The sequence below is a fragment of the Rhipicephalus microplus genome, chromosome 2, assembly GCF_043290135.1.
Source record: "Rhipicephalus microplus isolate Deutch F79 chromosome 2, USDA_Rmic, whole genome shotgun sequence".
Classification (NCBI taxonomy): Eukaryota; Metazoa; Arthropoda; class Arachnida; order Ixodida; family Ixodidae; genus Rhipicephalus; species Rhipicephalus microplus.
The window spans coordinates 246839597-246867595 of record NC_134701.1 but is presented as its reverse complement, the minus strand read 5'-3'; the positions used below and the strand labels follow the sequence as shown (position 1 = coordinate 246867595).

The 27999-nt window shown below is 44.8% G+C and overlaps 1 protein-coding gene across 1 annotated transcript; it reads right to left on the bottom strand.

The window, feature by feature from the left end:
- Positions 1 to 1343: 1343 nt before the first annotated feature.
- On the bottom strand, positions 1344 to 27151 carry asrij (OCIA domain-containing protein asrij). Its single transcript, XM_075878499.1, has 8 exons — positions 27023 to 27151; positions 25386 to 25455; positions 22995 to 23048; positions 22509 to 22556; positions 19930 to 20062; positions 17218 to 17360; positions 4180 to 4452; positions 1344 to 1497 (listed from the first exon to the last, which is right to left on the bottom strand). Exons 1-8 carry the CDS (start codon positions 27143 to 27145, stop codon positions 1460 to 1462), a joined length of 882 nt encoding a protein of 293 aa, XP_075734614.1. The 5' UTR covers positions 27146 to 27151; the 3' UTR covers positions 1344 to 1459.
- Positions 27152 to 27999: the final 848 nt, after the last annotated feature.

Here is a 27999-nt window from a genome sequence, read left to right as displayed (position 1 = left end):
CCAAAAGTAATTTAAATGCTGTGCTTAGCAGGTGGCTCAATGTTCGATTTACCAGTCTAAAGAGTGCACAGCTTCGCTTGAGGGTACAATGTGTCGTAGCCAGGGGAGTGACATGTGGCCTGGGCCCTCTTCGAAATTCGGATGGTGGGAGGTGTTTTACCAAGAATAAACAGTAAAGATAGGTGCTTTTCAAAGCTTTAAATATATGGGCTCCCTCCCGAAATATTAACTGGCTAAGGGCCTGATTGTGCCAAGGATTACTTCGGTCTCAACAGCCACTATACAACCTGATATCTACTTTATAGTGAGAGGATTTGCCCGATGCAAGTTAGATAGCACTGGCTCTTGGAAGAGCTCATTAGTGCCTCAAGGTCGATATTCAACAATGTCCTGAAACACTTGTCCAGTGATGCGGAGAAAAGGAAAATACCGTTCGCAGGCACTGCCTAATGTGGCTGCCAGTTTGTATCTCAATTCAGGAAAAAAAAAAGAAGCGTGATATGTGCAGCATCATTCTTGGAACAATACTAGAGGTAGTCCCTCAAAATGTTTACAAAACATTACATGCTGTAGTTTTTTTTTAATATCTTACTTAAAAGATATGTTAAACAAATTATTGGGAGCTCAAGCTACTGTCATACAATTTCCTAGTTGGCCTGCGCGAATTCAAAATTTTAGGTTCGAAGCGATTGGCGAGATTGGTCGAATGATTTCGAATTGAATTTGAGTAATGTATATCGCATATTATAAAGGAAAATGAGCCTATTTGTCACGACCCAGCTTACCTGCGCAATATCTTTTTAAAAGTGAGACAAGGTGTGTGCAAATGTAATTCTTCGTGGTTCAAAGGAAATGCAAGCAACATTAAATGGTAGCAGGGTTTGACCTTCAGCAGAACGCACGTGATAAACCGTAAAATATGTTGCGCTTTAAAATTTACTATACTTGGAGCATATAGGCTGGTATAACTATCTTTTAAACTTAAAGAATGACGAATTGATCCGAGGGTAATACGTTCCTTTCACCTCAAAATGAAGCTTGGCGGCCCAACAGATTTCCCCTGGAGAGGTGTCTTCTGAAACACAACTCTTCTGATGCAGTGAAGCGACCCTTACAGGGAGATTACATGCGAATTAATAAACACCTTTTCGTTCATTTCGAACACTTTGAAATTTCCTCTAATTTATATTTGAATCAAAGCGAATTTGAACACTGCATTAATCATGCGAATTTTCCGAGGGCTCGCATATTCGCACAAGCCTATTTTCTAGTAGTGCTTACCATATCGAAGCATGTGAGCGACTGTATTGGGTTATGCAATAAAAATCACGAAGCAGGCAAAATGTCGGCACAATTTATATTTACTTTGATTAATCCTAAACCACAATGTCTTGCAGGGGACTCTATGTGCCCTTCCTCTTGCTTTGAATACAAGTGTTTCCTAGGAGGTAATAAATTTTTAATCTTCCCAATTGTCTCCATACTTGTTCTTCTTGCCTGTTGAGGAAAAGGGGAGAGAGAGGAAAAAAAGGAGGCCGCTGTAAGTTATAGACGCAGTCCAAACAATGGTAGAAAGTGCCATGATATTATCACATTATGAGAAATGCCGTTGCACATGTGACAATGGTGGCATGTTTTAGCGAAAAAAACAAACACCTCAGGAATATATTTGCTATGATCTAGTGCAGTGGTTCTCAAATGGGTAAGGGTTTTGCGGATTTCACCATTTCTATGATCCACGAAACCCCTACCCGCATTTTTCTTTAAGAGTGACTGTGCCGTATTGATGAACTGTCCAAAATGAAGTGATTTGGCACGTTTGCTTGATGCTTTTGGTAGCAATAAAGGGCACGTGTTTCACGCTCCAGTTGTATTAATTTACTTACGTACCCCTCCCCGCTCCTTCCCCCCCACTGCAAGGGGTCCCCCATCACTTCCACCAGTCCACAAAATGTCCCCGACACATCCCTGGCTGAGAACGACTGATCTAGTGCAATAGACAGAATCTAATGTGTTTTAAAATTAAAAAAAGTGTGGTGTTTTGTTCCCAAAGCAGATGCGGCTCGTGAGAGACAGTATACAATAAAACCTCGGTAATACAAATCTTGCGGGGTCACCAAAAATACTCTTATCATTCAAAATTCGTATCTCCTAAAAGACATGAAAAACGAGTATGGGACTTCAAAGCTGCTGTACGTGCTTAATTTATGTTTTTTGGGGCTGCAGAAAGGCTATGAACAGCTCTGGAGAATAGCCAGTATAGTTTTTAGGCATGAACGACCATACTTGTACTCGTCAATATGCAGTGCCTCTGCATATATATAATTAATTAACCAGATGCATAACGACCTGCCAGAAGTCACAGCCCCTTGGAACGCTCCTTAGCACGATCCAAAGTAGTATGGCAAAAGTGATATAAAGAGAGCTGTTCGCGTGATATATAAAGCCCAGAAAATTTCAGCACGGCTGTTTTTCTTGTTAATATCTTATTTTCGCAGTGGTGTTGGGATGTTTCTTCATAAATTCGCTTTAAATGCTGGAGTGGACTGGGGGGAGGCATTTCTGATGTCAGTAAACTCTGAGGACCAGCTACGGCTAGTGGAAAGGGCTCCTCAGGCGTTTGTGTCTAGCCATGGCTACCTGGAATGAAAACGTCATCCGCCTCTGGGCAAAGAGAATGCGTGCCTGGTTGCAAAATAAAGTTCAATTTTTTCTCTCCCATGCCAATCCCAGAGTTAGCAGATGTGCTCGTCCCCAACAATCATGCATGTCCCAATACGAGGCTTAGCTCCTTCAGCAAGACCGTTCACTTCCTCTTTTGGTTCTTGTCCATTTCTTATGAGATGTGTTATTGGAAGGACATGGCTTGCATCGATGCGGTAGGCAGGTGTACCTTTTATAAGTATACCTGCCCAATCAGCACGTGCCAACACATTTAAAAGAAAAAACAAGGGAGAGTGCGCGACCTCAACATTATCTGTCATGTAAACACAAAGGCATACAAAGGTGCATTAGGCCTCTAAGATCCGTGCGCACGATCTTGGAGGCTACAACGTATCTTGATAATCATCATGATGGCCATTCTGACATGATATCAGAATTCGAAATGTTCGACTAGTGGCGTAGCGCACGAGCTTGGATTCTTGTGCTTGCACGTGCACGTCACGCTCTTTGCGACAGCGCAGACAGCGTATGTTCGTACCTGTGCGGCACATTCGTATATCGCAGGGTAATCAGAACAGCTGTGATTACACTGCAGGCCAATAGCCCTTGGCCATGACTCCAGAAAAATTCGTATCATCCTGAAATTCGCACGAGCCGTGATCGTATTACCGAGTTTTGCTGTATTTGGATGCATAGCTGAGGATCAGTCTAGACTGCTTGATGCAATAGCTACATGCCATTAAAGCTTACCTTCCATATTTGTACAACAACAGCTAAAAGCGAGCACTTATAAAGTAGGCTTTATTACTGAACCAACAAGAAATTTTCTTAGATTGCAAAACTTTTTTTTCGAGCAACTAGTCCTATCAGCGCCAAATGAAACCCGAACAGTGGCAAGCGTTTGCGATAGTGTAGTGTGTGCCGTCCAGTTATCATGATTCACATCCTGTTCGGCAGCTTTCTGCATATATGCGAGCCTGTTCGTAGCGATAAGTGGATGGTGTGCGCTATAGCATCGCAAAGGCTTGCCGCTGCTCGGGTTTCATTTGACGCTGATAGTACACCTTTTTGCGCTACATTCGGGAGGATGCAAAGATTCTCCCTCTTATGTACTTCACTTACTCCAGCTGTTGGCTGTGTGCACAACTTGCATCTGCTAGAGCCAATGTAATTATCGGTAAAAACAAAGTACATATACTACTCTACGGGGCTTGGAGTTTGCATGTGGCGACTTGACACGTTATCGAGGCAATGCAATCAGAATATGGAAAAAAAAAAGCTGAAATCTGTTAAGTCGCAGTGGCTTCCAGGTTCTAAAATTTTGGCAAAAAATTAAAAAATGAAATCTCGAGGATCATTTTCTTAATGAACCTATGATAGGGGAGTCAATGAAGAAAAAGCTTCTAAAAGACAATCACTTTTAACTGATTTTGTATTTAGCATGGTTGCCTTTTAATGTATGATGACCTTAGACCACTCAAGTGATATTGAAAAAACACAAAAAACAAATCAAACCTGTGCCACCGCCCGATGGTGCAGAACTGGGGATTCTTGTAGGATAGCCCCTCTCTGTCCTTCCATCAAAGGACTGAGACGGAGGCAGCACAGGAGGCTGCGAAGGAGTGAGTGGAGGCTGCTGTGACAAAGCAGGTGGTGGCAGCTGCGATGGGGGTGGCGGTGCCGAAAGGCGCCTCTCGTATTCGTCACGATTTCGTCGCCGCAGCTCTTCGTATGTGGTCGAGTACTTAGCTGGCGGAAGGTTCTCAGGCACCTCAGCGATAACTGGGTCTGATGGAGGAACAAGCAACATAGCACTCTTTCTTGGTCTGATAGTCACAAGCGGGTAGCACACAAAAAGTTAGAGTGTGTTGCTGCAGTGAAAGCTAACTATGGTACATGGATGCAAAAGACAATTTAGCATATTGGGCACCATTCACATGCATCACTTGTCACCTTTCTAATCCAAACTCCTTTTGTAACAGATTTGTAAAATACACCAGTCTTTGAACACAATCGAATGTAAAGAACAAATTTTAGCGGAATATCCGTCAACAATTTTACTTGTAAACAACGCATAGTTTGAGGCAACTCTATTGGCTGTTGACTGAAGTTGCATTTATTAAGAAAACAAATGGAAGTGACGAATGTGTTGTGAGGGTGCGATCACCTCCTGTAAAGTGGTTTGAGCCTTGTGCAGCCCATACGCATCTTGCGCATGGGCTGCATTTAGGTTTAGCCGCCAAGTGAGAGGTAGCGTTGTGCTCGTGCGCGTTTATCATCATCATCGTGATGGTTAGCACGGCAGCGCTAGCAGTGACGCCAGGTGGGGAAACCGAGTGGCGGCACATGAGACATAACACGCTGTCTTTGGTGCATGGCAGCTGCCGTGAATGGTCTTCTCCTGACGGAGTCCTGCGAGCCGTCTCCTGTGGGTCTCTCGCGGCGAGTTGAACATTGGCGACGATGCCTTGACATTACCTTGTATTTATTATGCTGACTGAGTGTACTGAAATAGTGTATAAGGTTATTTAGCATGTTGATCACTAGTGATGTATTTCAGTCGACTGGAAATATTGTCATTGTAAAAGTAATGAATAACTGTGCACAATATTTGGTTTGGTTTGACCGTGTCTACTGGCTCCATGTGTTCCAAGAGCATCGCTCATCAAGAGACCCTACAGCGTGCACTCGCTCTATATGATCAGCAAATGCAGAATGGGTCATTCAGTTATTTGCTTGTGGATTCATCTATACACATGATAACAGAAAATGTTCATGCTTAATATATAAACAGCATTTTTAAAAACAGTATGATGCAACTTCGAACAAAATACAACCATTAGCTTATGAGAAAAAAGTGGAATGTACAGTGCAGACCACTTATAACGTAACCGCTTTTTGCGCGGGACCGGTTATAACGAGGGTTTTTTTGACCACCGATATGTCGCCCATAGAACTCAATGTATAGGCCGACCGTTCATTGCGTAGGCGCGTGAAGGAGAATACTGGTTATAGCGCTGAGTTTTTAGGCGCGCGACCATAAAATCGGCGAACGGAGCACGGTCGGCACGGTTTCCTGGCGGCATTCCCGGCGCGCCGGAACGTTGGGTGTGTGAGCGGGAGGGCGCACGTGGAGACCGCCGCGAAAAGTCAAACATTGCGGAGGAGAAGAGAGGGTACAGTAGGGAGGGAGTCGGGGAGACCTTGGAAGGAGAGAGCGTGTTTTCGTCACCGTGACGACCGTGGCAGCGTCCAATCCGGGTGCGCGCTGCGCGGAGTGGAGGAGAGAAGCAGTAGCGTGCTTTTTTTTTTTTTTCTCAAGCTCCTTCTTTTGCCTCTTTGAATTTGCTGTGTGCGCTTCGCCGTGTCATTGCCGCCTGAGAGCCCAGAGCACGTGTGTTGCGTAGCTTCTGTCGCCATGGCGTCGGCGGCGTCTTCAAGCAGTGTGAAAAAACGCCGTGCCTTATCGCTGGAGATTAAGAAATGCCTCATAAGGGACATTGAGAGTGGCATGAAGAAGGCGTTAGTGGCGGCGAAATACGGCGTTTCCGACACGACCGTGTCGACCATCTACAAAAACAAGGACAAACTGCGGCAGCAACTGCAGCAAGATTTGTCTTCCCTGTCACGGAAGAGAATACGTACGTCAAAATACGAAGACGTGGACGCAGCGCTGTTCAGGTGGTTCCGCGAAGTTAGGGCTCAGAGCATCCCAGTAAGTGGCTCCATGATCCAACAAAAGGCCAAGTGTCTCAGAGCTCTTTTAGGCCACGACGATTTCAATCCACTCAACGGGTGGATTCAGCATTTCAAAGATCGCCATGGCATCAGCTGCAAAGTGGTGTGCGGAGAAAGCGGCGCTGTCGATGACGAGTCTATCGAAGTCTGGCTTCGCTTGAACTTGGAGAGTATGCTGACAGAGACATTTATACTGACAGAGACATTTATACTGACAGAGACATTTATAATGCCGATGAAGCTGGTTTATTTTATAACCTTTTGCCCAACCACACGCTTGCGCTGAAAGGTGAAGCCTGCTCCGGCTGCAAGGTCTCAAAGGAGCGCATAACTGTATTGTTTTGCACCAATTTGGGCGGGAGCGACAAGTGCCGCCTCTTTGTCATAGGTAAATCGGCAAGGCCACGTTGCTTTAAAAAGCGAGAGTGCCTGCCAGTGACTTACAAAACCAATAAAAAGGCGTGGATGATGCAGGATTTGTTCACCAGCTGGCTTTGCAAGTTTGATGAGGATATGGTGGCAGAGAAGCGGTGGGTCGTGCTTATCCTCGACAACTGCACGGCCCACAACGTCAAGCCGAAGTTGACCGCAGTCAACCAAAAGTTTTTGCCTGCCAACACTACAGCAAAAAGTCAACCTCTCGACCAGGGTGTCATCGCAACCGTAAAGGCGCTGTACAAAAAGAGCATTTGCAAAAGAGTTTTGCTGAGCATGCAGCAGCAGCCTCTTAAAGTGAACTTAAAAGGCGCAATTGACATGGTGGTCGCTTCATGGTGGCAGGTAAAGGCCGATACCATAAGCAAGTGTTTCAAGAGGGCAGGCCTCGTGCGCAATGCAGAGGCTCTGGAAGACGATGAGCAGAGCGACACGTCGCTCGCTGATGAGACCCTCAACACTGACGATGTGTGGTCCTGCCTCGTTGACAGCAACTTTGTAACCACCACCGACACTTTCCAAGAATTTGTCGATGCCGGGGAGTCAGAGCTTTCTGTCTGCGAGGAAGCGAGCACAGATGACGCGATTGTCGCAGCGGTGCGCGGTAGTGCGGAGGTTGCAACGGACAATGAGTCGGACGGCGAAGACGATGTCGACCCGACGCCAGAACCGGATTTCCCGTGCAAAGACGCATTGGAATACCTCGCTAAAGTGAAAACGTACTGCGCGAAAAACAGTTTGAGCGAGAAATCGCTTCAGCACTTAAGCTTCGTGGAGGCCGAAAATGTTCGCAGTGCTGTTCGCAAGCATCGCCAGACGAAAATAACGGCGTTCTTCCGCTGATGCCGGACTTGAGAACTTCGTTTCCGTGCGGTGTTGTGATTGTGTTGAATGTGTCTGCGAGTGAAAAGTGTAGTAAATTGCTCTTGAAAGGTGGGTTGCCCTTTTGACATAGGCAAAGGCCGAAAAAAGCATGCTTTGGTTATAACGCGGTACCGCTTATAGCGCGGATTTTACAACTCCCGTGACTTACGTTATAAGCGGTCTACACGGTATCTGTACCATTGATCCCTGAAAATACAAGACACCTGTTCCACTGCCTCCACCGCCTCCCATAAGGGCGCCTCCCAAAGCTGTAATCCTTTCACTAAATTCTTCATACAGAAAAGGCCCAAAGAGATTGGTCCACGGGGACACTTCAGAAATCACAAAAAAAGGCAAATCTGGCGGTACTCATTTCCAGCTGTGGTACACAATTTGAAGCCCAATCAGATGTGCTGTGCCCAAAAGCTTTTTATAGAGCTTGTACAAAATATATATTACAAGTAGGCTTATGCGAACATTAGAATTCTTCGAATATTTTAACGAGTAGTCGAGTATTAGAATTTAAATGATTGAATGTTTTCGAAGTATTTGCAATGAACGAATAAGTGTATACCGTAATTACTCGAATCTAACGTGCACCTTTTTTCTGGTTAAGCGAGTTCATAAATCACATGCGCGTTAGAATCGAGTGCGAAAAAAAAATTACGGTCAATCTATCGCCATCTGCAATTCCAAAATGGCCGCCCCCTACGTGCGTCGACATGGCGCGTCGGCCATTTCTGCCTATGTGTTTCCCATGTGCGGCACTTCGTACGTGTGCTGAGGAGTTCGTCATCTAGTAGTGCATTAGCATCGACGGCATGCAAGGGCCGACTCGAAAAACTCGACGAGTGCACCACGATGCCGCTTTTAAAGGAAAAGTCATCGCGTGTGCAGAAACAGACGGAAATCTGGTCGCATCGCGGTCGTTCGGAGTTCCCGAAACGTGCGTGCGGGACCGGCGGAAACAAAAGCAGAAGATTGTCGACAGCAAAGCTTCACGCAAAGGCTTCAGTGGACCACAGCAGGGTCGGTTTCCACAAATTAAAGAGCTGCTGGGCGAGTATGTGCTTGAGCAGCGAGCGGCACAGCGGCCCGTGATGACAGAACTGCTCCAAGTGCGGGCTATGCAATTAGTCTTAGAAACAGGTCTAATGCGGAGCCAATTTAAAGCGAGCAGGTGCTGGCTAACTAACTTTATGAAGAGGAAAGGCTTTTCCCTCTGAAGGGGAACATGCATATGCGAAAAGTTTTGTGGAGGAGTACGATGAAAAGCTTCACAGTTTTCAGAGGTTCGTCCTAAACTTGCCGCGCAACAACGGCTACCTGCTTGGGCAAATCGGGAATGCCGATCAGACACCTCTTTGCTTCGACATGCCTGGCAACACAACTGTCGAGAAGAAGGGGGCGAAGCAAGTTCGCGTGCTGGCATCGGTCGACGGTAAAACTACAGTGACGGCAATGCTCTGTTACACGTAAGATGGGCACAATCTTCGCCCGTACCTCATATTTAAATGGAAGACGCTCCCGAAAGGAGTCGTTTTTTCGAGTGTTGTGATCGTGCGGGCCAGCGAGAAAAATGGGTGCGCGCTGCAATTGATGTCTTACGTTTTTTTTTCGCGGTGGAAATCGGGTGCGCGTTACAATCGACGGCGCGGTAGAATCGAGTAAATACGGTATTAGTCCGCATGTGTATAGATGAGGTGGTTTCACTGCAGTGTAGTGGTGCTAAGCCATGAAAGCACCTTTTAAAGAAAAATTCGTTTTGCCGCGAAACCCTCCTTCAAGTTTAAAGGGGTCCTGCAACACTTGCTAAACATGGTTAGAAAACGCTGTTGACAGGCAGTCGAGATTACCGAGAACACGCGAGGCAAATATTGTAGTGCAGCATGCGGCCTGTAATTCACAATAAACTTTCAAAGCTAAAAATTGCTTTCTCCCCTCTGCAAATGACACTACAAGTTCAAAAATGACTTGTCACAGCCAAGAAAGAATATACGGCTCTGGTCACAGCCATTGGCTGATTTGAGCATGGCGCGCTCGTCGTCACCGGGGCCTCCGCTTGTCCACGAGTATGTGCGCAATCGCACTGAAAAGCCGCGTATTCGAAGAAAAAAAAAAAAAAGATGCTCAAAGTCACGAGGTGCGTGTGGCGTGTTTTCTTTCGCCATGCCATCCCCCGTGCTTAGCTTTCAGCTAGTTCGTCAGAACGAGAAGAGAGAATGCAAGCGTGCAACAAATTTTTGGAACTCCGCTCATACTGAACCGATTCTAGAAACTTTGCGGTGGTAAACTTGTGAGGCAACAAGCATGTTTACTGGCTCCATGGCTACTTGAAAAAGTTTTGCAGGGCCCTTTTAAAGGAATATGTTACCCTCAAATCAATTCTTCATTTTAGTAAGCTTGTTACGACAGCTTATATGATCCAAGTATAATAACTTTTTAAAATATTAAGTATCCTACAGGTTATCACTCGCATCCTACTGGAGCTACTACTTAAGGCTATTTCAACTTTCTTTGAATGAAAAAAAAAAGACATTTGCATAGAGCTCCTATTTCAATTCAAAAAAGTATTGTGCAGGTTAGTTAGGTCATGATAAATATTTTTTTTATTTTTTATGTCATACATTTCCTTCGAATTTGATTTGAAATTATTTGATCAAGATCATTAGTCACATCGAATTTGCTTCATACCTAAAATTCAGTATTCGCACAAGCCTAATTATAAGGCTTGTGCAAAACTCACTCCGATTAAAATTTGAAGTATTAAAAGTTTTAAAGGATTCAAAATGAATGAAAAGCTGTATATTAGCATACTTGCGTGATTGTAAGCACCACCCCCCTCCCCCCAATTCCACTAGAAATATTTTGGAAAAAAAGTTTGCTTGTGAATCTAAACACCCCCCCCCCCCTCTTTTTTCTCTTTCTGCGAGCACGGCATAGTAAGGGCCACCAAGTGTGCCCTTTCGTCGCTAATCTCAGAAGCCGCCATGTGGTATGTTGCTAGGTTCAGACAAGACATGGCATCACAAGAAATGGCGGTTAATCGAAGCTAATCTGCAAATCCGGACAGATTGGGCCAGCTTCGTGGTGGCGGGTGGCGTGCCCACGTTTCTTTGTCAGTTGTTTGATAGCCCTGACATCGGTCAGAAACGAGTTCGTGGGCGGCATCTTTGGGTTCTATCTGCGTAGCCTGGTGCTATGACTGTTCATTCTAGCATTGGCCAGCTAATTCAAACACCACTCAAATTGAACAATTTTAGTCCCCTTCAAGAAAGAGTGCAAAGAGGGCTTCCTACAACTTGAAGTTTAAGTGAGCTGCGATTGCATTTGCCGAGGACAATGGCAATCACAGTGCTGCTGCAGAATTCGGCACAGACCGAGCCTGCATCATCAAGTGGAAGAAGCAGCGGAATCAGATTCTGAAGGGTGCCACGACTCGCAAAAACTTCACGAGACCGTGTAAGGGCTGACTCCCTGAACACGAATAGGAAGTCTGCGAGTTTGTTTGCAGTTAAAGGAACAGGGGCTTCGCTGTCGCTACTGATGCCATCCAGACGAAGGCGATGGAGATGGCGAGGAGAATGGAGATTCCCCCGGGTGGTGTTTCATGCTAGCCGCATCTGGGTGAAGCGCATGATGCAGAGGAATGCATTTTCTTTAAGACGCCGGAACACAATATGTCAAAAGCTATCAAGTGATTTTGATGACAAACTCATTGCTTTTCAGCAACATGTGCTGGATGTCCACAGACTAAACAGCTATGATTTCGGCCAGATCAGCAACGCTGATGAGATGCCTTTTTTTTTTTTTGAACATGCTGATAGCATGCACCGTTAATGTGGTAGGAGCCCAGGAAGTGAAAGGGAAGATGACAGGGTAAGAGAAGCACCGTGTCATAATGATGCTGTGCATCACAGCTGATGGCCACAAGCTTCCGCCCTACATATTTCTGAAGAGAAAAAAACATGCCCAAAAATGAGTGTTTTTTGAAGGACGTCATCGTACGGGTCCAGGAGAAAGGATGGATGACAGCCAAGCTAATAGAAGACTGGATCCGGGTTGTGTGGCAGCGGTATGCGAGGGCACTGCTTGGGAGAGCTTCAGATACGCGGTCTATGCTTGTGTTAGATGCTTTTTGCAGCCACCTCACCCCAGATGTGAAGACCAAGCTGCTCAAGAGAAACTGCGACTTGGCCGGTATCCCAGGAGGCATGACACCAGTGCTGCAACTCTGGACATCTCGGTGAACAAGCCACTCAAACACCACCTTTGACAGGAGTATGAAGAGAGGGTTCAGAACTCCGACAAAGAAGGGAGGGGGAAAAAGAAAGCCGCCGACGGTAAAGCCACCGTGGCAACATGAATTTCGGATGAGTGGAAATGTATCAAAGTCGACATTGTCGTGGAGTCGTTAAAAAAGCATTGCATCATGAATAGTTTGGACGGCACCAAAGACGATCTGCTGTGGGACACCGAGAGTGATCGCTCGAATGGTGCGACGGACTCGAGCGGCAGTAATAGTGACTGACCTACTACACAAGTGATGGCTTCACTGTGTGCACCTACTTTTCATTTTATTGTTTTCAAATTTTAAAGTACGATTTCTTGCGTCAGCCTGGTTGATATATTGTTGCAAAAAGGTACTGGGATGCACGGTCATTTTTCAATTTTTTGGATCTAAGCTTTTTCCCCCCTTAAGGGGGGAGGCTACCGTGGAGACCGAACTTTTTTATTTTTTAAGATATCTGGATGAAACTTTCAGGGTCGGTTCACTAAAATAAAACTAGCACAACTGCTAAGTTTCACGAAGCTGTGTTTCTTAGTTCCAGAGTTATTGAGGTTTAACTGGGTGCTTCACATGGGTGCCTGAGGAAGAGTCGTGAGAAATCCCAGGACATAGTAGAAAGCTGAAATTCATTGTGGTCATTCCTTGATAGCTATCCCAGGGCGCTACAAAGCCGTTTTTTTTAATTCCCCCCCCCCCCCCCCCAAATATTTTCACGCAACTTTGAATTTGATGTATCCAGTAATGACCAGATTCATCAAAAATTAATTGTTTATTATAAATTAACAGCACCAATTTTCAAAAAAAGGACCTTGTTACGCCCTTGCAAGGTCATTCAGGAACAGAATAAAAAAAACGGCCCACAAATCTGATGCACGGTTTTCGAGTTCTTGCTTTCCTCAGCACCACAACTAGCAAAAAAATCCGTTCTGAGAAAACAGGCCGAGAAAGTTCAAAACACGTGTTTTCTTCAAAAAGCTCCAGCCCAGTAGCTAGAAGTGTCCTGGCGCACTCTTTTCTTCTTTTGCCTGGCCTCCATCTTCTCTTGGTGTCTTTTAGAATTCTTTTTTAGGCGTAAAGCGTCTTTTTTTACGAGCTCGCTGGATGGCCAGATGACCTGGTTGAAGTCCAATGGAGTCCGATATCACTTGGGTTGCTTTGCAGCAGCCGGCATTGTGGCGCAGCACTGCTTTATGCAGTGCTGTTTCTACCGCGATCAAGGATGAGTGTTGTTCCTTCGGCATCAGAGACCACAGAATGGAGTGGAATGATTCTGATGCATTTTGCGTCTTCGCTCCCAGGCAGCGCTGAAGAAGCGACTTTTGTGACAGTCTTTCGTAGATGGGCAGCATAGCTGCAGCGACATAGTCCGGTAGGCTGTGTTTATGTTTTGGCTGTGGCTCACGCTTTGCCTCTGCAGCTCTATGGTGGCACCACGATTGAGCCCCCTCTGGGCAAAGTTCATGGTGAGGGTTCTGGTCAGTCGATGTGACGTGGTGATATGTTGCTATCACTGCACGCTGCATGGCTGTTAGGTCAGTTGAATTGTTTCTCAGGGCCCAACCATAATATCCTGTCAGCTTTTCAATGAGGGCTTTAGTCAGCTTCCCCTTCCCACTCAGTGGCTTATCACTTTTCTGCACAATGTTTCGAAGAGCACTTCCAATCCTTTTCTGAACATGGTTCAGACATTCTTCTTTTACAATTAGCACTAGCCCGTACACATTCTCTTCTGTGAGGGCAGCGAAGGTACGGCTGTCTCCGTCGGACACAAGAGTGGTGTACCGCAGGCCATGCTTGGATACAGACCGCCCAAAGAGAGTCAAGCCTGCCTCCACTTCCATGCTTCCTGATTTTGCGTCTGTGTTTTTCTGGCAAATGTGGTGCTTCTGCCAGCTTTTGTATGCTGCATCTCCAGGTTTGGGCCCTGTTTGGCATCAAAGGCAGTGGTTTGAAAGAACTACAGCATCCAAGATGAGACCTGTAAAGGAGTCAATCACCGATCCCACTCCGATGTGTGATGTGTGACCCCGCTTATGCCATGTGCCATCGTACACTACGGTGATGTCCTTGCAGAAGCTGGGGTCCATTTCTTTATATGTTTTGATCACTGCTGTGGCAGAATCAGCATAAAACTTCTCCAAAGCGGTGGCCTCAGGCTTCCTGAACGTCTCTTTCAAGTGCTTTTGAAACGTCTTGTGGTGAAGACCTCTGTAAGAGACGTTTGTGGCAGCCCAAAAGTCATTAAGAGCTGTTTGCCCCTTGCCTATTTGCTTTATAGCCATTATGGTGCGGACATTTACATTGAAGGCCTGCGTGTCCTTTTTGTGGGGTGATGTCCATAATTTATCGACGGTGCCACAAGAGGCGCACACGACTTCAAGTTTTGTTGCAAGTCCAAGCTTGGTGCTCTCTCGGACAGTCATAGCACCTTTCAAACATTCTTTGCACACTGTGCGGCTGAGCACGACGTTAAAGATGTTCATTTGAACGAGCGAAAAATGTTCGCCCTCACTTGTCACTGCAGGTGCAAGAGCCGGCTGCATCAGTTGAAATTTCTTCTGCGTCGCCGGCGTAGACTCGAGTTCAGCGCGAACGGCGTCACGACGTTTCGCCTTCGCATTGATTTCTTCCTTCGTTTGGAAACGCGTCCGCAGATGAAGCGACGGTTCACTCACGCTCGATGGCGGCACCGATTCAGACGAAGTGCTGGGTCCGGCGATATCAGAAGCACTCGGTGTCACACTGGATGGCATCGATTCGGAGCACGTGTCGAGCCCGGCGATCTCGAAAACACTCGGTGCATTTGCGGCTTCAGCCACACTCGATGTGTCGGATTCTCGACTGGCGACAGCCGACAACACAGTTCCGTCGCTGCAAGCGTCTACGCAGTCGGCACCCGCAGCAAAATAGCGGAATTTCGATGATCGTACAAGCCGCATAGCGCGCCTCCGCGCACTAAACTTCCGCACTGACTTCGGCTTCGTTGCCGGCATCGCCCGCAACAACAAAGACGAAAGGCACAGAACTAGTGCAAAAGAAAAAAAAACGAGAAAGAATGATCGAAAAGATAGCACACGGCGAAGAGCGGCTCGTAAGCAGACGTCTGTTGAGCCGGATGGAGCAGAGAGCAACAACGAAGCGAGCGCGCTGGACGCGCCATCGAGAGGAGCGACCGCCCCCGCTGCTGCACAGCAGCCAATGGCGGGCACGCTTTCTCCCGCGAGATATGAATGCGCTGCTCTAGCCAATCAGCGCTCCGCATCGCATCGCGGGAAAACGCCAATAGCGTCTCAACTGTGCTGCCGACGCCATTTTGCAAGGCGGCGAACGAGAGAGAAAGAATACACGGTCAAAACAACACCAAGATGGCGCGGGACGACCGCATGGTCCGGGAATGGCGCGTGCGCGAAGTTTGGTTTGATTTCGGGATTTGCGCCTGTTTTGGACGCCGCGGCGGCCTCGAAAATAGTATTTTTTTTGCACTTTGCGGTTGAATTAGGTGCTGATAATTACAGAATAGGTAGTTTATGAGACATACAACCCAAAAATGTGGTTTTTCCAAAACCGACTTTTTCGCGATTTTTCGGTTTTCAAGGGCCGCGTCCCTCCTTAACCTTTATTATCCCAATTGTGAAAAAAAAGGGGGTATGCTTAGAATCAAGTAAATATGTGATAGTTTGCACATAACCCCCGTAAAAGTGCATTCATTGCAGTGGAGGGGTGCTAAGCCGTGAAAGCACCTTTTTATTGAAACTTGGCATTGCCGCAAAGCCCCACTTCAAGGTTAAATATACATATCACCCTCACATCGATTCATCATTTTTGATGTTTAAAAACTTTTTATACTGGCTTATATGCTCTAAGTATAGTAAGTAATAAAATGTTACACATTTTACAAGTTATCGCTTACATTCTACCAAAAGTAAAATTCTACAACTATTTAAAGTTGTTTCCACTTCCTTTGAACAAAAAAAAATAGGCATTTGAAAGGCCTTGTTTCAATTAAAAAAAAATATATATATATATATATAATCATGTGCAGATTAGTTAGGTCTTGACAGATATGCCGATTTTGGTTTATAAGATTTGATATATATGCTATTCGAATTCGATTTAAAATTATTTGACCAAAAGCAATACAGCCGAGCCCCACTATAATGAACTCAAAAGTACTGCAATAAATGGTTGTTATACGAGTAGTTCCTTGCATATAGACTTGCCCATATAAATGTGCACTTAGCGACCAAACAATTTTTCTGTGAATTTTCATTGCAAAGTGCTAACAACCCCTCTAATGACAAGGTGGGCCAATCCGTGTTTAAGTGACGCCCATTTGCTCACGAGTGAATTAAAACCACATTTGCAATGAGCTCATGTCGTTACACTGCCGGGAAGCATGGTACTGCTACATCAAACCAATCATCCCTGGTGAGTTGCAGGCAGCGTTTCGCCTACTCGGCTCTTGCCGTCGCTTGTTGGGTTGTTTCCAGTCCAATGCATGCCCGCGTTTGTGTGTTATTCAAGCATGCTTCAATCGGGATCGTGCTTAGGTGCAGCGAGTAGCCTGTTCATCTAACACAATGAAGACGAATTTCGTAAGCAATGCTCGCAAGCTGCCTTGAAAGATGCGGCGACGGTGAACTTGCAAACGGCGGCATGACGCGCTTGATCGCAGTCACTGTGCTGAGCAGCTAGCTATGTGCAGATGACTGTGATAAGATTGCCGGCGATGAGTCAATAGCACGTTCATCGCAATTGGCCCCCTCGCCATCGATATTCCGTTATATCCAGGTTCCTTATATCGAGACGTGTGTATTTTCATGTGGTGCTTCCGATAATTTGCATTAGCGCTGAAGCAGAAATCTCTTGGCTACTGTAATGAGAGTTAAACAAAAAAAAAAAGCAGTGCTGTCCAGCTGGATGACAACACCCTCGATTGATCGATTTGTGTGGTTTAACGTCCCAAAGCCACCATATGATTATGAGAGATGCCGTAGTGGAAATCTCCGGAAATTTTGACCACCTGGGGTTCTTTAACGTGCGCCCAAATCTGAGCACACGGGCATACAACATTTCTGCCTCCATCGGAAATGCAGCCGCCGCAGCCGGGGTGGATGACAACACCCTTCTGCATTAATTTTGCATGCTGTGAGAGCTGCTCTCACAGACCTATCCAGACCGCTGCACAGTGCTCTAAGACCACTCAAAACCAAATGCATACTCACTGTCCATGGACGGCCTCTGGCTGTCATCAAGACCTTGAGGTGCATTATAACTACGCAGGTCCAGGCTTTGGGAGCCAAGGTCTCCTGAATATCTATCTTGACCAGACAGTGAAGCATAATCCCCCGACTGGCTTCCCATGACCCTGCAAAAACCAAAAGGCACAAAAACACATCAAAATTTCCGACCGAGTATCATCGTCATCAACCTGACTATGTCCATTGCAGGACAAAGGCCTCTCCTGTGTTCCGCGAGTCAACTCGGTCCTGTGCTTGCTGCTGCCACTTTATACCTGCAAGCTTCCTAATTTCATCTGCCCCCCTAACTTTCTGTCTCTCCCTAACCTCCCATATGCATACGACTGAGCATATAAAGTCCTGATTGGGTGATGGAGTAAATATAAAGGTTACTGCAAGAAAAATATAATGTCTTTGATAACAAACAAGATCAAAATTAATCTTCTATTACCCCTCTTTAGAAATTACCTAGAATCTGCAATAATGAGAATCAGAATGACGGGAAATCATAGCCACTACGATCATGCTGCGCATACTATGGGGTGCTGTACGTCTCAGAAGCCTACGTTCAGGAATCCTCATCATATAATGTTAATGTGGTAATTCTGTGGTTGATTCTATGACAATGACGACGGCAACCCACATGGTGGTCTGGGGGTTATCATGCTTGATTGCAGATCCAAAGGTCGCAGGATCAAATCCCGACAGCGGCGGCCACATTTTTATGCAGGCGAAACACTAGAGGCATGTGCGCACATTGCAGCACGCCAGATGGATGCTAGAAGCACTTAGGCGCACATTACAGAATCCCAGGTGGACGAAATTTTTTAAGTTTGCGACTAAGCATCCCTCATAAGTATATTGCGGTTTTCAGATGTAAAGCCCCATTAATGATTTCAATTAGGATGACGGCAATGTCACAGGTTCAAATGGCAGGTCTGCTGCAGCATGGTGTGCTTCAGGTTGCGCAATGTACCTTCTGTATACTAATGGTTTCTTTCCTGTTACATATTTGTTAAAGGTAAAGGGTCAGCTCGCTACAACACCAAGAACTGAATCTTTGCTCCCACCACAATGAACGACTGCACGGCCGACCCAGCGTGCGTAAAGTCTGTAAGGCCCACCGGTGATTCTCTCACGCTCACTGAATCCCACCACGTTCCAACAGCACCTGTATGTCGACAATAAGCTGACGAAGGTGTCAGCAGAAAAAAAAAAGAACAGTGTTCTCTGTGCAGTGATCCGCCAAGCTAACTGCATAGTTTCAAAACAAATGGCATATAATAATCATACTGTAGACGACAGTGCTTACTTTAGTCGCACATACCATTTGGGTAACCAATAAAAGTATATCTGCTGTGCTAGCAATATTCGCTGCCCAGCATCACGCTTTAAAAAAATGGAGTATTCAGGGAGTAGTTATGCTACACGACAATAATCGTCATCTGACGTGCTCACATTTCCTTTCTTGAAAACTTGGCGCTGGCCGCTTTCCTGTCGGGAATGCTATGTCACACTGACAACTTGCGTGTGCCATTCACGACCGCAAACTACTGGAACCGTGGTGATAGCGCGAGGAAAGTACTTGAAGTAGATGACGATTATTGATGTGTAGCAGCAATGCTACCCAAATATTTGATTTTTTTTTAGAGTGTACCATTGCTAATCATGACACTTCAGTTATTTTTGCTGTCCCAAGAAAAGTGCCTCCGGAAGTATATCTTTAGAGCTGACCTTCTCTCCACACACGCCGTGCTTATCTAGTGCTCAGCTGGAGTTTTTTGGCTAGACTTGCTTGGTGCTCGAAGTTTTCCACTGGGGCCACGCCTGCCTCCCAGTTAGCGAAGCAGTCACGCCTCAACTTGTCGCGAAATCAGCAAACCTAAACAGCTGCACTCAGAATTCGCGAAAGGCAGTCTCGTAACTATTGGTGGATTTCTTTTTTCTTTTTAAACATTTCAGATGTTCCTCTTCATTTCTGTGTAGATGCAAAGAAGCAACATTTAATTGTTATCGCCATTATTTGGCATGGGAACACAGCAGTAGCTGGTCTATTTTACCATGGAAGATGCACAAAAGTTCACAGTGCAGTGGCTGTTTATTGTATAATAGTACAGCAGTCACGGATTCAAATGCAACAACAAACCTTTAGTATAATGACTGGTATGAGCAATTTCTCGAGATGAGCCCATCATGTCATGAAGAGTCTGGTCTCTAAAGGTAATGTTGGGTCTAATCTACCTGTATGAGTCGAACTTACACAGCTACGGCCCAAACAGTGGGACGAAACTATGTGAGTTACTCGGCCCTAAATAGTCCTGTTTCAATCTCCAAGTACTGTACATCCAATATATTGCTGCAATTGGTATTGTAAGCAGCTCAAGCTGGTTCGATTGCTTCATGCATTCGAATCTCTATAAAGGACTCTACATGTAAATCTCATACAGAAAATAGCTAAGTCAAAAACAGCCATAGAGACAATACAAGAAATGAGGATCTGGAACTATAACCAATCCTCTACTCAGTTCCTGTAAGCTTAGAATGACTCTATTCTAGAAAACCACAGTCTGGACAGATTATGTTGAAGTGTGTAAACACGCAATGGGATATATAGCAAGGATTGAAAGCTAGAATCTTCCACGGAATTTTATAATTCTTTAAGCCATAGAGCTTCGTAAGAGCAAAATGGTAGCTTACGCATCAGGAGAAGAGATGCCATACTTTCGTCGCAAAGCTTCTCCGATGGAACTGTTTGGGAGCTTCATCAGCTTTTCCTCACATTGCCGGCGGTACGAAATTTTGCCCACCAACCACCCTGCAAACCCAGCGCCTGCGGGAATTAGAGAGAGAGAGAGAAAAAAAGATACAAACATAAAACATGCATTCAGAAAAATGCTTATTTATACCTTATTTATTGCTTATATTGCCCAATTCTTACTAATTAAAAATGCTTATTTAAAGTTCAGTGAAGTATCTAAAAGCAGCCTGAAAATGAGACACATAATTAAGGCCTGTCTTCTTTAGATGTAGAGGCTGTGCACATTGTTTGCAAGTTATCAACATCACAGCTTTGTCGATATTATTTGAATATTTCACAGTAAGCTTTTGCACCATTCTTAGCCAAAAAGCTAGGAGCATTATATGGAATATGAAATAAACACCACTGCTTTAGCCAGTTACATTGCTTGGAAGAGACACCAAAGTGAAAACCATTTTTTTTTCTAGTACTGGTGGATCACTATTTCACAGCATCTATTGATTGATTGATTGACATGTGGGGTTTAACGTCCCAAAACCACCATATGATTATTAGAGATGCCGTAGTGAAGGGCCCCGAAAATTTCGACCCACTGGGGTTCTTTAACGTGCACCCAAATCTGAGCACACGAGCCTACAGCATTTCCGCCTCCATCGAAAATGCAGCCACCGCAGCCGGGATACGATCTCGCGACCTGCGGGTCAGCAACCGAGTACCTTAGCCACTAGACCACCACGGCGGGGCCTTTCACAGCATCAAAATCACCACACTTGCCTAGAGGAAGCACTGCGCAAGTAAGAAAACGTACAAAAAAAAAGATGTGGGTGGCAATGCCACATTGAAATTTCTGCACCAATTACCATGACATTAGATGTTGAGGGTGTTTGCTAAGACCTACATAGTTCCCAATGAATAAAAATTATGTACGTTGTTTTCTGATGGGGCCAGAAATGTTATATACCAAGCTTCAGAAAACATTGAGTCAATGTTACAGAGGTACAAAAGGCGCACTTTGAAGTTCGTGACCTCATGCACGGAGGTTTCGTCAACAAATTTAAAACTAAATCTTAGACCTTAATTTTTTTTTCTGTTGAATACCGACTATGGTGAGGATAATGTCTTCAGTCATCAGTGTGAAACTTGTCAATCTAAACAGATTAACTGCTTCAATTCAGAGTCCCTATAAGAGGAGATTACACATGGATGTTCAACCACAGTTCTACATCGTAGGTGATGTATAAATGAGACTTTGTGCACCTGAAATACACTGAGAGTTTTAAATGACTTACTACAACAAGAGCTAACATTATTCACTGACACTGTGCTTATATTCATCGGCTGAAAGCCACAGCAGCACTGCTTGCCATGGTAATAGTTTGGGATGTAGGAAATGACTGATTGGCTTGTAGGAGTGGCTTGCAGCAAGTTTTATATTTGCTTCAGATCTGAGACGGCATCCCCCCAGTGGACTTAAATGAAAGCTGAGGTCGTGCACACTGTCAAGCAATAACAGCTCTTGTTTACACAACATACAGCGAAATGTTAGGATTAAGTAAATATATACAGAGGACCCATATTTTTGTGTCTGAATTTTCACAAACAGTGAGGCTGCTGGCACTGCAACCACTCTTGCCATTAGTGCAGAAATAAAGTGCTCTATGCAGCGGTGCCTGCTAAACTTTGTGTAAATAAGTGACTGATTACAAACAATTCATCGCTCAAAAAAAAAAAAAGTGACTGAATTAAAGTGTCCATTATTGAATGAAGAAAGTTCTTAGTTACAAAAGTGCAAGAAATGTACTTCATTACAACAGATTAACTACATACAAAGCATTAGATACAAGTGTGCTTTTCAGGCTGCTAAGCCAATTTCTAAACTGCCATACTTTGCGTTATGGATGTATGACGCTTCCTGATGGCAAGTCTCATGATGCATAGCGCATTATATTATGCAGACAACAGCACTGCCTGCTTGTACATGCACACTATCTAACATTGTACACATTCCCCCAATCACAGGAGCCAAAGCCACCCGACTTCTCATAATTGCCAAAGGCTTTCGTGATAACTGCAACACATGTGGCCCAACAGATTTGACAGGCAGTGTAAAAGTGTCACAATTTCCTGGTGCTTTCAGACGAATTAAAGCCACTAGCAATATCCTCCAACCTGAGCATCAGAGGTGCAAAATTCAAGCCCTGTGTGGTGGCAGCACACTAAAATCTCACTGTTATTGTTAGAAGGTATGTAATCAAGCTAGCTGGCATGCTTTCATCCTATTTTTTAAGTGGAATAATAGTTTGGGATGGCAAGGAAGGCATGCAAGGACGGGCACTTGCCAGTTTTCACCTTCATTACAATCCATTTTCCAACGCATTGTAAGAAGGTCAAGTTTTGTGTAAACAGATGCAGACAGCCTTTGATCTGTATGCCACCACTCTATGCTGGTGTCACCAGTGACGTTATGTTCTGTCAATTCTTGCCGTGCAATGTGGACAAATCTGGATGTGATTCATACCGAACATCTTTAAGTAGGGGCCATACTTCGGGTGTGGTGCGAGGTAACCTGCAACAAGAAAAGCGAGAACAGTACACGTAAGAAAAACAGACATTAATCATATATTCTTGGGTCTCTCAGTAGGAGGTCCTAAACTAAGATCAGTCACCGATCGATAATGTAGGCAAACCTCTTTTCTCAAAGTCTGAACCTTTGGAACCTCATCATACACATGCTCTTCCTGAGATTGTGCACGTAAGGTAAGGAGTTTCACAGTGATTTACTAACTCTACAAATAAGGCGTGAGACCTGGATGCATCCGCCTAACTAAGCAGCCATAGTAGAAGTTGAGAAGAAAACTTTCCACACGATCATGCACACAGCATTATGGGGCAAGAACAAACACACCACATTGTCTTTACAATATATAACCTTTTTTCTTCACCCTCGCCCCCCCCCACCCCCCAACCCCCAAAACAGGCGACCTACAAATATCAGCTTTCTTACCAACTTTGACAGCATACTGAACTCCAAAAGCGGCCAGTAGTCCTAGTGGCAAGGCTGAAAGATGAAGTGTATGGTAAGTCAGCCAACAAGCATGTTTGAGCATGCACATACACACGCACACAAACACCACTGCATTTGTACAAGCCATGAAAATGATGCAAGTCGAAAGCTTAGGCTTGCATGACTATAGACAGGTGATGTCTCAAAGACATGAGCCGAAAACAAAGTCACAAATGCAACATCTACTTATTCTAGCTGGAAAAAAAGCTAGTGGTGCAGCTTAAATTAGGCCTCCATGCTGCACTCTACAACTAATTGGTTGCGAAACTTTATTGTGGTCCTGCAAGGCGCGCGTCAGCTTGCAGCAGGCGACTCCCACGTCAGTACCGTTAGGCCAAGCCTATCGGCCGCTCCGCGTGCCTGCTGGACGGCCCAAAGTTGGTCGGCCAGGAGGGAGCTGCGTAGGGCCGCCTCCCACCTGACCGATATAGTGTTGGGGTTAGTGTACATTGCCTTGCACTCCCAGGGCATGTGCGCCAGCGTGGATACATCCCCACATGCGGGGCAAGCGTCATCTACGAATAATATCTATATTAAATATTCTGCACTGTAATTACATTTACAAAGATACCATCAGCAACGTACTAAAATCATAAGAGAAAGTAAAATGCCTTTGCACAAAAACAAATTGAGCAAGGGACGGCGCTTCAGTAGCACCCAGTGCGTCGTAACGAAATGAGAACCGAAAATTAAAAAAAAAAAGATACTTTTGACCTGAACAAAAACATAAACAAAACATTATCAGTTGTTTCATCCCGCAGTAAAACTGAACTTTTTAAATCGCTTTTTGGTTCACGTGAAAACTTGGCAATCTGGAACAACAAAGGCATTACAACAGGAGCAATCATGCATATCTTAGAGCACAGTATGGTGCATATCTTAGGCAGGAATTCAAAAGTAAAGATCTGTCGAAGTTGTGCGAAATACAAAAACAGTGGCAACCAGAGATGTTTATATTAACGCATGCAAGTGGACTTTCGTGTGCCTGTCACACAGGCTAGCATGGAGAGGGCATTCTCGGTGCTGAAGTTTGTTTCATCAGAACAGTTTTCTCGCATATCAAGGGTAAACTCAATGACATAAAGCTTCCGAGATCATGCTCGCTCCCTTGAAGCAAAGCATTAAGCCTGCTAAAAAAACTTAGGAATTCACTTTAGAAAACAAAATATTACAATTATGAGGGTATTGGTTTGGGCTAATTTGTAAAAATTCGTGGTACAGTAAGATGCACTGCTCTAAGAAATGTGGGAAGAACGTGTTTTAGCTCTGTCACACTTTCTAATGAGGAGTGTAACTATACCGCAAATCCAATATTTTTATCATTACTTTGACACGTAACTTTTGCATCGAATAAATACATTACCAACCGTTCTGGAACATTTCTTTTTTGTTCCTGCACAGAAACAGAACCGAACTTGTTGTCGTGGAATGAAACTAAAACCAAGATGAAAAAAAATTTAATTCCAGCATCCTGGTACCACCTGTGCTTTTTTAAAACACAGGATGTCATAAAAAATAGCAATGTTCCTGTTTTTTTTTATACTACCATCTTTATGCAGCTTTTTTACAGGCATAACACACCCATATAAAAAATGAGGGCCCAACTATCAACCTATGAACTTTCAGAAGCATATAATATACTGCAGACATGATAAAACTGGCATTCCAAGCATTTGTTTCTGTTAATTGTTTGTCATAAGCATATTTTTATGGAACGCCTATATATTTATTCACAATGACACCCAGCACCTACATCAATTATAATAATTAGCTAAGACACATTCTCATCAACAGATACTGTAGTATGAGACAGTATACAATCGTAGGCTTTGCTAGCATGAACACCAACGTGTTACATGAGCCACTCCTGTGTAGCGCGGACGATATAGCTGCAGAGCTTTTCAGGGTGCACTTCTTCTTCATTACCAGAACAAACAAGACCCAGAAATGGCCTAACACATAATAGTGAGGGCTTAGAAGCTTCCTTTCATTATATTCAGTGCTGCTAATATTTGAAGAATCTGCAAATCTTTGCTCGCCACTGGAATGCTTAAACGAGTGTTTGGCAGGCAACAAAATCTACATGTGCGTTGTAGACGACTTTCTAATCCACAGATACTTGTCTGAGAGCGCGACGACATGCTACGGCCACTGCTTCCATATTTGACTTCAGCTCCCTCGACATTAGGATGGCTCTAGTACGTCAGCACACTACTACTGAAAGAGAGAATGTGATTCTGGTACTGTTCCACAAATGAAGAACAGGCACAGAGTGTTTTGTTGTAGCAATAAACTTACCACACATCCCAAAATGGCACACAAGAAACTCACCACGGTACTTGAAGCTTTCGTTGCTGCATTCTTGAAAGGTCTTTATTTCCTCTGGCGTTAAAGTGTGGCTCTTGAAAGAAGTACAGTCAATCCATACGTCAGACTAAAGCTTCTACAGAGTTGATTTGGTTTCTTCACTGATTGTGACAGCTTAACATTTCACAGCACATCAGGAGGCAACTATGCTCGGGGCGCCTCAATTATCAGTGAGCGTATGCTCATTAATGGTTGGGGCACGCATCTTCCTGCCCACAGCACAGCGCGTGCCTTTTGTGTTCTAAATCGAAGGTGCTGAGGCACAGTAAGTGCACTGTGGCACATAAGCTTTTCTAGGTGTTTCAAAAAAAAAGGGGGGGGGGGGGGGTGCAGCTTGTGTCAGCCGAACGTTAGTGCGTTTGTGGGGGAGTGAGTTTGTATTGGTTTACCTTAATTTGTAGGAGATATTTTAATTGGATTTGCACTTTGATATGTGTACAGGCATGCCTGTGACGTAAAGAGTGTGTATTTTTCTAAATTTTTTGTAAACAAGTTATAACTGAGTACTCATCTCCTCTTCTTGTCTCTCTCTTGTGCAGTCTTTACTCTGCTCTTATTTTAGGACATGCTTCTAGGACAGCCTTCTATTTTAGGACATGCTTTTAGGACAGCCTTCCAACACGTACACAAGAGAGTTATGGTGACCACACACTGTGGGGGTTGACAACAAACTGTGCTTAGCCCCCAGCATATGTGGTCACCATAATTTTTTTCTTGTGTACGTGTTTTGAAAGCTAGCTTCCACGATTTGAAACTAGATGTACCAACAGGCCCAACACCAGATTCTTCTACTACATTCACTTACTGGATGACATGCTCATAACAAACTACTTCACGCGGTGTTTTAGCAGCCATATTTATAGATGTAGTGTTCTGAAGTGTCCCGGCAATCCCGGTTTGCATGGAGCCATGGAGCGTAGCTTTCCATTCCCGACATGCTTCTGTGCAGTCTCACCAAATATCAGAGGCGGCAGAGAAACAAAAGTGCGGTGTTCAAAACAATACAGACGCCTACATTCGCACCTTCCTTATAAGCACCAATGTCTGCTTCTAGGTACGCTGCTTCCTTAGGATTTTATCAGCACCCGCGAGTTGATTACGCGGTTTCTGTGTATTTCACTTATCAACTTAGCTGTGAGAGCCCGTCTTTCCAAGTGAAGTCTTTTAGAAACAGTATAAGGGTGCGAAACGGAAGACGACCAAGAACTGGTCAACTACAACTGCTGTTCATGTGAACACAGACGCAACACTACAAGAAGTTGATGTGAAGGTCGTGACGGGAACTCCCTAGGTAGGTAAGCTAAGTGCGCTTGATGTGACTGTTTTTGTAAACACGAAAAGCGGGTTAGGCAACAAGTCAATGAAACGGCCTCGTTTATGCTGTCAGTTCCTGCAAGCTGCCAAGTGTCGTAACACAAACCTATATTTAGAAACAACGGCTGCTGTACTGCCCTGCTGCACCGTTCTTGTGCAGGAACACATTAGCAGGCAGCTTGTTTCGACAATAGTCAACCGCAAAAATACTGAACAGGTCGCGCATAACCCACAGTGTGACAAGCCGCTGACACTAACGTCTGCTGAGCTATCGCTCAATGCCTCACTTGATGCCGTTGCCTCCTATCCTGATCGTAGCCGCCGGCCGCTACCTCCGATGGAGGCAGCATATCGCTGGAAGTCGCCATTCTTGCTGACGATGATGGCAATGGAGATGCGGCCAACCTCATGGCACGCGTGGCTGCCACGCTATTTAGCCACACCTATTTAGCCACGGGTAGGTGTTCTGTGGCCACACTTTACCAACGCACAACCAGTGGCACAACTAGCACAGCTGCCACAGTAACTCAGCAAGATATTGTAATTGTTGCATGCAAGTTGTGTACATTTCTTCTTTGCCGTGAGCGCTTCCTACACACATATTTCGATTTTTGCAGGGTGTTTGAAAAAGTGATTTGGAATATTCGAAAAAAGTGTGCTTGACACCATTTGTACATTGAGTTTAGCTGTTTTCCGCAAGGTCTTGGCTTACGAGCCAAAACCAAGATATGATTATGAATCATGCAGTATATAGGGGTAGGCTATGCATCAATTCTGACAGCATGGGCTTCGTTGATATGGCAACCGAATTGTAAGTACGTAGCAGTTCTTGCTTTCCGCATCCACTGTGAGTACGTAACCATCACAATGTAGTAGGAATAGCCATTGTAATAGTACGTGAATTATTTATTTCATAAGACGAGGCTGCAATGCGCAATAATAGTTGGAGCTCGCTGGAAGCCAGCAAGAGAAAACCGAGTGTAAATTATAATCCATGGCGACTGACGCACTCGACCTGCTCAAAACCGGCGCAAAATATTTGCTAGACAAGTGATGACTACCGAGGGGTGGTGCAAAGATTATACAAGGAAATCTGCCCAAAAGTCCCCAAAAACGATTGAAGGAAAATTCAGTATTCGCTTGCTGCCTTCGTGATCGCTTTGTTTTTTTTATTATTTTTTAGGGGCGAAGCTCCTTGAGGCATGGGTCGGTCGTCACCTGTATGTATGTAGCATGTATGTAGTAACCACCTCACAGCATATCC